This window comes from Dendrobium catenatum, unplaced genomic scaffold (assembly GCF_001605985.2).
Source record: "Dendrobium catenatum unplaced genomic scaffold, ASM160598v2 fragScaff_scaffold_1413, whole genome shotgun sequence".
NCBI classification, from domain to species: Eukaryota; Viridiplantae; Streptophyta; class Magnoliopsida; order Asparagales; family Orchidaceae; genus Dendrobium; species Dendrobium catenatum.
In genome coordinates, this window is record NW_021319875.1 from 1,053,478 (window position 1) to 1,065,063 (window position 11,586).

The 11,586-nt window shown below is 32.1% G+C and overlaps 1 protein-coding gene across 1 annotated transcript; it reads left to right on the forward strand.

Annotated features, from left to right (window-relative positions):
* Positions 1-783: 783 nt before the first annotated feature.
* LOC110094899 (zinc finger protein 6-like) lies at positions 784-1,260 on the forward strand. The gene has a single exon (XM_020820240.1). The coding sequence runs from the start codon at positions 784-786 to the stop codon at positions 1,258-1,260; it is 477 nt and encodes a 158-aa protein (XP_020675899.1).
* Positions 1,261-11,586: the final 10,326 nt, after the last annotated feature.

Below are 11,586 nucleotides of genomic sequence, written 5' to 3' on the forward strand. Positions count from 1 at the left end.
TTAAGCAAGATGCAGGTACATTTTGTAGGAGAAATTATTCTGTGCGGACATTGGACGGTCCAGAAAGGAACTAGAATGAGCCACGTCAACCAGCATTGAGCACCGAGCAAAAAAGTGACGTGACACGTTCTGGTTTGTCTCCAAACACTGTTCGGTATCCACACAATAATTTTTTTGTTTTACAGTGAGGGAATTAACTAGATTTTTCTATTATGAGACTAATTATTATTTTAAAAAGTAATGTACTTTTTAATATTATCTTATATTTAATATTATACATTTTTAGATAATAATTAGATTTTTTAAACTATCTATGCTGGTCCTAAGCCCGGATGAAAAATTTAAAATAATTATTTTAGCTCCCCCCCCTCCAAAAATTCTCTGGTTCCGCCACTATTTGTTGCTAAATTTATTAGGAAATTGATTTATTGGAAATTTATGACTTAGATTTTCTTAATTGATTTCAAATTCTTTCTTATCTTTAAAAATTCTAAATAAAACAATTTCAATCAAACATTAATGAAATAAATTGCAACAAAAATATGTCCTGACTCTCTCTCTCTCTCTAATATTTTACTATCTTCCCTAAGCCACCAATTTGACTCCTTCCAACTCCCGAAAATTAACACCATCCTAAAACTCTCCTCCTCCTACATATAAATACCCAGTCCCACCCTCTGCAGCCACACGCCTACTTCTTCTTCTTCTTCTTCTTCTTCTTCTTCTTCTTCTTCTTCTCTCTCTCTCTCCCTAACCAAATCAAATAACTCATTCAAGCCATTCATGGCCTCCACCAACCTCAAACTCTTCGGCTTCAACTTAACCAACGAAGAACCCTCCAGCTCCACCATAACAGCCACCTCCTCCACCACCGACCAAAAGAAATACGAATGCCAATACTGCTTCAGAGAGTTCATCAACTCCCAAGCCCTCGGCGGTCACCAGAACGCCCATAAGAAAGAAAGACAAGAGCACAAACGCAGCTTAGCCGCCGCCGCCTTAGCTAATTATAACAACACTATTCTCTCCGCCTTCTTCTCTTCTTCACAATTTTCTCCACCTGATCACGTACCCTTCAATGTGTCCTATGGCTCCGGAGCACGCGCCGCTCCCTATAGAAATGATATCGTGGTGGCGTTCGGTGCGGACGGATATAGTGGCCACGTGGCCGGAGGCCGGAAGGACAATTTTAGTGGGCCCGATGAGGTCTGTGGGGTCGACTTACACCTCAGCCTTGCTCCAGCTGGCTCGCCAGCCTGATTATTGGAGATGAAGAGAGGCTTTATTTCTGAATAAAAATTGTATCACAGTATTAATTCTGATGAAATTTGTATCAGAATTATAGGATAAATTTTTTTTTTTTTTTTTCAGATGAAATATATTTTTTTAAAATTATGAGCAATAAATCACAAAAAGGACCACTTGAATTAGTGATATTAGAGAAAAAACCTCCATATATATATCCTTTTATTGTATTTCAATTTAAATTTCTTGTAATTTTGAGTATTTATCTACTAATTTGGATATTTTGCTTATTTCAAATCTAAAGAGAATAAGAGTATCTACACATAAACTAATTGCATTAAAATGAAAATAAAATAAAATATATAAATTTTGAAAATAAATTAAAAGTCCAAAAACAAAAACAAAATTAGTTTTTTTCTTAATACAAGTTATCTCTTTTTTTTTATGCTTATTTTGAGCTTTCATTTTTCATATATATTTATATATAATACTTTTGATAATAATAAGAAAATATCATAATAAAAATGATGCTATATATGATTTTCTAGATGTTATATAGCATGTGTTATTATTGGCTCACTAATAATGTAATTAACAAGTTTTGAGATATCATACAATAATTTGCTAAGTGATTTACATGTTGACTATAAAGTAGTAATCATGATAAAGATGATTAGCATAGTGTGAGTTAGAAAGCTTATGAGTTTTTTTACTAACTTTTTGATTTAAGAATAAACAAGAATTTAAAACTTGATTAATTAGTTATCATAATTAATTATAAATTATATTTTTATTTATATTTAAAAAGTTATTTTCTTGCTAGAGTTCTTGAGACATGTTTATTTAATTTGTTTAATTAAGGTTTAGATTTTTATCTTCAACACTGATGAATGTTTCTTAGATAATATAGAAGGAAAGCTGTAGAAGTAGCTTAAGTGCTAGGTCTCCTTAAAAAAAAAAGGATAAGAATTAATTAAAATTAAAATGATCATCATTCTAAAAACTTAAAATAAAAATATGAAGCCAATTATTTTCATCTATCTTAGAAAATACAAATAATGAAAAAATGTTATCAATATAATTAATAATATTATTTGAATAAACCGTTCATCTGAGTCAATGACAATATGATATATTCTTTGTTTATACAAAAATATTTAAATCAATCTTCCTCTGATCTCTCATTAAATTTATTTTCTTCTCAAACCTTCATTCAATTTTTAATGCAGTTTTTGTTCCTAAATGTTTTATGTAGTTAATTAAGATCATTAGCTTTATATATTAGCTTTAAAACAAGACTAAGTGTATGTTTATGTGGAGCCATTAGAATTTCTTGGACTTGAGCTTTATTTGGGACAACTTTTTACTGCTTTATAAAGCAGCTTTTTAGTACTATATATATATATATATATATTAAAAAGATGCTTTATAAAGCAATACGAAAGATGTCTCAAATGAAGTCTTATTCTCAATTTTCACATAATATTACACACTCTATATAGTTCTATATTATGTTTGCCTCCAACTCAATCAAAATAGCATTAGGGCTCATATGAGGAAGCTAAAACAAGTAAATGCCACATTCATTAAATATGAGGTATTTATTGGCCTTTTAAAAAACTATATGTATGTAACAATGAATACAATGAAAAAATACCTAATTAAATTTATTAGCTCAAAAAAAAAGGTCAACATTAAAGAGAGTCACTACTCAAGAAAGTCCTCATTTTTTTTATTATAGCTATCTTAAATGTTAATAATTCAGCACAATCAAAGTTGGTCAATTTTTCAACTTAGGCAAAGATTAGTCAACCCAAATTTTATCTCAATTAATACGAATTTTAATTGAGTGAAAATTAAGCAAAAAAACTCATTAAATTACTCATAATCATGATTACCTAATTTAATATTAGCCTAATCAAATACCAATAAGCCCAAACTCTATCAAATTGCGATCATTTTAAATATTTAAATATTCAATATCGTTATGTCTACAATCAATTTGGATCAAATAAGGGATCTATTTCGAAAAACTTTACACTATATTTGTTTTTCAAATGGCAATCATTTTGATATTGGATTAGCAGCTTTTTATGTCCTTTTAGCAGCTAGTTTAGGGTTTAGGCTTCATTTGGGACGGCTTTTTTATTGCTTCTGAAAACGGTGTTTTAGTACAAAAATTAAAAAATTTGTACTACAACTCCGTTTTAAAAAGCAATTAAAAAGCCGTCCCAAACGAAGCCTTAGTTTTAACTATTTTGCTTTTCAAACTGTCGTCGCACTTCTATTTGGCTACAAGCTGCCACTTTTTTTTTTAAGTGACTTTTTTAAAACTGTGTTAAAGTGTGTTAGTAATGAGAAAATTGTTGTTCGACCTGCAAAAAAAAAAAATTCTAATTTTATAAATAAATGTAGCCACCTCAAATAATTCGAAGTTTACTTTGATGAATTTACCAACATGTCCTTGATCATTTGCAAAATTACCTATAAAATTAAAAATTTCATAAAAAAATGTATGAGGACAAATTCCATTTCCAAGTGTACACAATTAATGCAAATCCAAAATCCTAGGTTAATAAACTAAGAATTTCAAAGCTCGATCACAACAATGCAGCTAGATCACAACAATGCAGCTAGTATTATAGTTTTGTACATTGAAAGCTGGGCAATAATATTGAAAGAAAAAAAATGTCAACCAAGTGGTTTGTTGGATGAATTGTAGTTTTTCAAAGGGTGAAAATGCAAAATAGCTTTGGTAGTATAAAAAATAATAGGTCAAACTAAAAGATATATAGTATAAGTATATAACTAAATTAGCTCAAGGATTGATGAGGAAGAATTCTTCAAACATGTAACAAAAGATAACGGCAATTGATCTGGTCCTTTATGGTAATTTCCCGCATTTAGCCATATGACAAACAAGAGGCGCCATAAGACATGCATTGAAGAATAAAAAAACATTTAAGCAAAAACAAGCACTTGCACTCTTGCTTGGTCATATACTTAATTATGCTATGGCTTTTAGGGCATCACTTGAAAAGAAGGAAACAAAAAAATGTTAAATGAGCTTATTTTTAAGGAAGTTATTGAGATCCCAATATAATGTAAGAAAATACATTTCTTCTTATTGATATAGATAAAATAGGATATATATACTCTATTAATTAAATATATGTAAGAAAAGTAGGATAAATATTGGGAGATCATAAAATGTTTTGTTTGATCCCATCAACGCATTCGAACAATGTATCGCAAGACCACAACTTCCTAAAGTGCTTCATCTACTACATCATAACGTGCCTGCTCCACTTTCTCTACAATACCACCTGTCAATAACAAACTCTGCTACAACCAATTAACCGTCTAATACAACTTTACACATATTCACTATCACATATTTTGTATTGTGTGGTTAAGTTGAATCAAAAAATCGTTATTCTTCTCTCCTATGTTCTTTCTTTTCTAACATTCTCTGAAGGTTTTCTTATATGATATCAGAGTAATCCTACGTCATCGCTTCCACTTCTCTATACTAATTACGGAACAAGACTCTTCTTCTCCAACCTTACCAGCCTACTCCTTATCCGCATCCATGGCTGATTTTACTATACCTCCACCCCAGGGGCGAATCCAACTTCTTTTTTCAGGGTGGATTTTTTTTTTTTTTTTTGTGGGGGATGGGCAAAGACGCTTATGATTGCATGCTGAAATATGTACATATTTGTGCTTTTGTTTTTTGTTTTTTTTTTTTGTGTTTTTTTTTTTTGAAATTTTTTTTTTTTTTAAAGGGAGAGGGGGGCCCCCCCCCCCCCCCCCCTCCCCTTCAACAAATGGAGGATCCGCCGATGCTCCACCCTTAAAGATGTCTAACCTCAAACTCATTGTCAATATCCAACTTACTGATGAGAACTATGCAATATGGCGTCTCAAGATTCACAAACTATTCTCAACAAATGGTTTTGAAGGGTACCTCACTGGAAAACAAGTCTGCCCACCTCAACTCCACTACTCCAGTTTCTACCTCACCGTATGCACCACCGGCTCAAACATCTACTCATCCTATGCAAACTCTTCTTCGCACTGGTCATCTAAAACCATAACCTATATTTGATCTTCTTTCCCTCCCACAACTTAATTCCACACCTACTTACTATAGTCATGCTACCACACAAGCCCATTGGCATACTTCTATGTCAAACCTAGTCCCTTACGCTACAACCATCGAACACCCCACTTATTGTATGTCAATGGACATACCGAACTAAGTTTCCTCCATATGGAAGATTTGATCATCACAAAGCTCATCTAGTTGCACAGGGATTCAATCAACAATATGAAATATACTCTAAAGAAATGTTTAGTCTAGTCGCTAAAATGCCAACAATTTGTGTATTTCTTATTATTGCTCTTCCTTGGAACTGACAAACAATCCAACTAAATGTTGTTAATGCTTTTTTATATGGTGAGCTTCATGAAGAGGTATATATGCAGCAACAACAGGGATTTATTGATGCCCAACTTCCACATCATGTATGCCTCCTTTATAAATTTATTTATGGCCTCAAACTAGCTCCCCACTAGTGGTTCACCAAGCTCACCTTATTTCTACTCAACTTCAGTCTTCAGCTCAGCAAGTCAGATCCTAGTCTCCTTACCTACAACCAATTAAATTTCCAACTATACCTCTTGATATATGTGGATGATCTGTTACTAACTGGGAACAATTCCAATGCGATTGTTTTCCTTGAAACAACTTGGTCTAGTTGAGTTGTTCCTTGGGATACATGTCAAACGCACATCCACTAGATTGTTTCTTAATCAATCCCATTATTCCAGAGATATTCTTTTTGCATCCAATTTTACTTCCTACAAACCAACACTTACACCCATTTCTCTAAAATCATCTCAATCACATCTAACATATGAACCCTATAGCAAACCCACCCACTTTTGTTAGCTTGCCAGTTCTTTATAGTATTTGACCATCACTCGCCTTGATATTGCATATTCTACAAATCAACTTTCTCAGCACATGCATAATCCAACACTTGCTGATTACCAAGCCCTCAAGCGCTTACTACAACACATCAATGGTACTCAACACTTTGGCCTTCCATTCTCCACAAGTGATATTATTCTTTGCACTTATGTTGATGTTGATTGGGCATCAAACACATATGATCGAAAATCAATTTCTAGTTTTTGTACTTACCATGGCAAAAATTTAATCTCCTATAATATTAATAAATAGATCACTGTGGCCAAAACTTTGACCGAAGCTGAGTATCATGCACTCTCCTCATCAACTTCAAATGTTTTTTGGCTTCATCGTCTATTGACTGACTTTCACACCACTCAACTCACTCCAACTAGCATCCAGTACTGCGATAATATCTTAGCCATGGCACTTGCCAACAACCCAATTTTTCACTCTCACACCAAACATGTCAAAATTGATTACCATTTCATAGTGATCATATTCGAAACAAGGATATAGCAATTCTTCACATTAGCTCAATCGATCAGCCTATTGACATTCTCACAAAGCTGCTCTTCATCACCAAATTCTAGCTGCTTTGAGACAAATTAAATATCCGACAGTCTGATAATTAATTTGAGGGGGGGGGGGGGGGGGGGGTTTTCAACGCATCATAATAATGTACTACAAAACCACAACATCCTAAAGTGCCCATCTACTTCAGTAAATGTGGCTGCTCCACTTTCTCTGCAATACCATCTGCTAGTAACAAACTCTTCTATAGCCAACTAATTGTCTAATACATTATGCACATTCACTATCACATATTTTATGTTGTGTGGTTCAGCTGATTCAAAAGATCAATACTCTTCTCTACTTTGTTCTTTCTTCTTTAACATTCTCTGTATGTTTTCTTATAGATCCAACATAATATTTGATGTGAAGTAACCATCTTGAGTAACATAGTAGATTTAAATTGAAAACATATTATTAGTTTGTGTTTAACTGGATATCAATGAAAGTATCTTCTATGTAAGAGTCATCAATAATAAAATCACTATGCACACGTACACCTTATCTAAGAGTTATGATGTTACCCTACCATTGGTGTAAACACGAAGTACTAAAAATGATTTCCAGTTGGCTCAATTTAAAAGTGGCTACTTTTGAATGCAAGTTGATATTGCTCGCATTTCATTAATCGTATTAAAGGTTGTCTCATCGAACAACTCTTAGTGTGTCTAGCTCTTACAGAATAGTAGTCTTCACTTTTTGAAGTGAGCTTTCATTTATAGACATAAACATTATAAAATTATTATCAAACCATTGATATTAATCCAACCTTTCATGACATTTTTTATATTTCTAGAACACATGTTAACCCCACAATGGGTGCTTTACTTTTCCACTTTGAGTCACCATTATAGGGATCAAAGTAGTAAGGCACGCATTACACCGACCAGCTAACTTTTCATTTACATCACTATTAGTATAACTCTTTTCACATGAACAATCTAGTTGCCATCGCTTTCTAGTATGTATCTTCTCTCATGAACAATTTAATTGGCATCATGCTAATGCTCACTTTACTATGAAAATTTGTCATAATCTTAGCAAAAAACTTTAAATATGGCAATTAACTAATAAAATAATTTACTCTACTTGTACAACTTATAGTATAAATTTTATTACACTATTTAATGCAAGAAGCCTCATGTTTATAATCCTTTATTGAATACTTCTTATTCAATGACTAATTATTTCAAGACTCTACATTCTTTTATAACATAATCCTTTATTAAATACTATTTCATGTTAGTGTTTGTCATCTTCACTCTTACTCTACTCAACTCGCCTAGTAGTTTACATCATAATAATTACTCGACAAATCTACCCGAGACATTCTTTTTAAAAAAAGTCTCTCTCAGAAAGTATTTAAATCACTCAAATAATTTTCACACAAGATCACCTCTCATAAAATTTACTATAACATGAAACATTCAAACTCCTTTCATCCAAACTCCTATAAGTTAGCCATATACCACATTCATATTAGGGAACTTATAATTGATCATTTAAGCCTGAATTTATCTAACTATATACTAATATAATTATCCATATCTATTGTTTGATCTAATGAATTGCCACACTATTATTGCTTGACTAACCATACTAGGCAACATAGAATTGATCATGTAAGCCCAAATCTATCCAACAATGCATTTATATAGTTATCCATATCCATTTTTTGACCTAAGGAGTTGTGACACTACTATTGCTCGACAAACCATACAAGCATGATAATTTCTAGTTGAGCAACACTAAATTGGTTCAAGTTATTATAAGATTGTCCTAACTTAGCTAATATGATTCTAAGTGCCATAACATGGTCTTGGCTTACTCAATTATCCTAAAGAGTCTTAGTTAATCTAAATATCTAAATTGATCTATAAGACCTTAATTTACCCATTGTGGTTAATTTACCCAAGAAGCTCCAAGTTGACCTATCATGGACATAGATGATCCAATTAAGTCCTAATTAACCTATTTGTGGATTAGCTTAACCAATGGTAGCATTAATGTCCCATATTAATATAATATTTCCTGTATGGTTATATTTGATAAAGTTTGGTCATAGTTAATATGTCTTTAATTATCCTAACTTAGTCTTAATTGATGTAAGTTGAGAATATATAAATAAAATGACCAAAGCTTTTCTTAACATACTCAACTAGTTGGGTTGTAAATAAATGACCCGACATGGCTAACTTAAAAATTAGAGTTTAGATTGAATTAAATTTGTGGTTGGGTATGGGTCTATATTAAATGAGTCATGTTCATCTAAAAAAATTGTATGATCCATATAAAAAATGTGATAAATGGGTCAAGTTTAGGTTAAATCAAATTTGGGTAAAAAATGTTGACCCATATAATAAATAGTTCAAGTTCGGGACAAGCATGTTCAAGTCAACTCAGCACTAGGTCAAACCTGAACAAAAAATGCAAACCGAAATTGACACCCATTTCAACATGGTACTAGCCATACTAATTATCCTTAACTAACTTAATTATGAGTTAAATGTATTAATTGAGTGCTTAATTAATCTAATTGAGTGTCAATTGAGACAAAAATATCTATTGGTTAACTCAAATTCCCCCTAGGCAAACTAAGCAAAATTTAATTAATCTAATTAAATTCTAACTAGCTTGAATTAGACTTATCCAAAATAATTAACTCATCATCAAGATTTATAAGTTATTTGAAATCTAGTTCATTCCTTAATTTTACTAAATTAATATTAATAATCCTAATCAGCTTTTAACTATATTCGTTTGCCCTTTATTGAGTCTCATATAGTTTTTGTTAACTTGCATTATTAAGAAACTTATCCTACTTGGTTTAAATCAATTCTAATCAGCCCAAACCAAACTTAACTAGCTTATTAAATGATCTTTATTCACTTGAATCAAGCCTGATGGCTCAAGTGAGCAAAAGGCTATAAATTAAGCTTCATTGTGTCTTTAAATTAACCTAATATTAAATTGATCCTAATTAATAAAAAATAAAATTAATGTAATTGTTTAAGCGTGTCAATATAACCGGCCAATAGTTCCAAATGCTTAATTAAACCATAAATCCTTTAATCATTTTATGTGACTTGCTTATGATTCATGTCTAACTTAAACTATACAAACATGGCTTTTTATTGACTTAGACATAAGACCCATGTGTTACAAAGTCTCCTTTAACTTTTAGCCATCCTTACTAAACAATAGTAATTTTTTCTACCTACAGTAGTTATAGTTGTCATTTATATTCCATAAAAGGAATCCCTAGTGCTTTAGCACAATAATTTAAATGGCATAAACTTTTGAACTAACTACTATTAAGACTACTACAGGCATCATTATCTCCCCTCCCATATTGGATTTTTCTCATCCTTTTAAAATGAAGACACAAGCTTTTGTCTCTTATTAAAATGATATCTAACAACCTCAAGGAATTCTTTTACCTTATAATTCCAGTAACTAGAGGTTACATCACCTTGAAAGTTTGATAAGAATGTTAAGCCTAAGTAAACTTATCCCTTGGCACACTAAGAGGGGGGTGAAATGGTTATTTTAAAAACTAATTACTTAATTTTAAAACAAATACAATATTTTTGGATTTTTCAATATTTAAAAAATAAGTTGAAATTTTTATTAAGTGTGAAAGAAAACGAATTTACCAAAAACATCTAAGCAATAATGATGATGTTCTAACCAATAGAACAAAGCATTTAGTACAATATTCACCAAACAGATATAATAAAATTAAAATGCAAGAATAAAATCAGAATAAGCACACCAGAAATTTATAGTGATTCAGTCAAATAATGAACTGCGTCCACTCCTCGGAGTCCTCCTCTCCGAGTATTACATAATCACTATAATGTCTCTCACTTTCCCCCCACTGTAAGGCGAAAAAGCCCTTATATAAATCACTTCCACCAAACCTAGTGCGGCACAGAATCGTAAGCATTGTCACCCTCTAGGTGACGATAATGAACCTTAAATCTTTTTCTTCCTCCTAGAGAAGGTAGAGAACCTTGGTCTCCATTGTCACCCTTCAGGTGATAGAAGAGAACCATATCCTTGAGTTGAAGAATTTCTCCCTAGAGTAACCCAAGAAACCCATACAGTCACTTGGAGGAACAAGGCAAGATACTTATTTGGAGCAACCATGTGATCCCCTCATACTACTTCTCCCTCACTCACAAGCACTCCCTCTTCTTCCCAAAGCTCTCCTAAATCTTCTTCTCGAAGCTCCCTCTCAAGAACAGTCAGCAACCAAAGACTTAAAATAAGTTAATGAGAGAGATTAAATACAAGGCAGGCCTCATAAAAAAACCCTAAATTGAACTCTTGCTGTTAAGATAGTTGCTATTTGCATGCATTACATTTTTGGCAACTTATAAAGTTTTGATGATTTCAAACATTATTGTTCAAATGTGTAGTTATCTCCTAATAATTTTGGAAGAATTGTATTTGCTCTTGTGTATACTAACATTTCAGGGAAAGAACTCCAGACTACAAGGCTTCAAATTAAAATCAGCATGAGATACCTTGAAATTTTTTAAGCTTGCACTTTGCTTAGAAATCAAATTGAAATGGAGTGATTGTAACTTGAGTGAATAAAAACATGCACACACAAATAAGGAGATCATGTTTAATTTGTGTTGATCGTACAGGACGATTTTCATTCGTACTGGACGATCAGACAGTTATCTCCTATAGAGCATATGGAACGAATAGAAATTTGCTCGAAAAATTTTCTAAGACCTTTTCATCCAGACGAAATTAATTATCATACAGTACGATTG

Bases quoted from the DNA above. Each gene is read 5' to 3' on its own strand.
- LOC110094899 (XM_020820240.1), top strand. From the start codon at position 784: ATGGCCTCCACCAACCTCAAACTCTTCGGCTTCAACTTAACCAACGAA.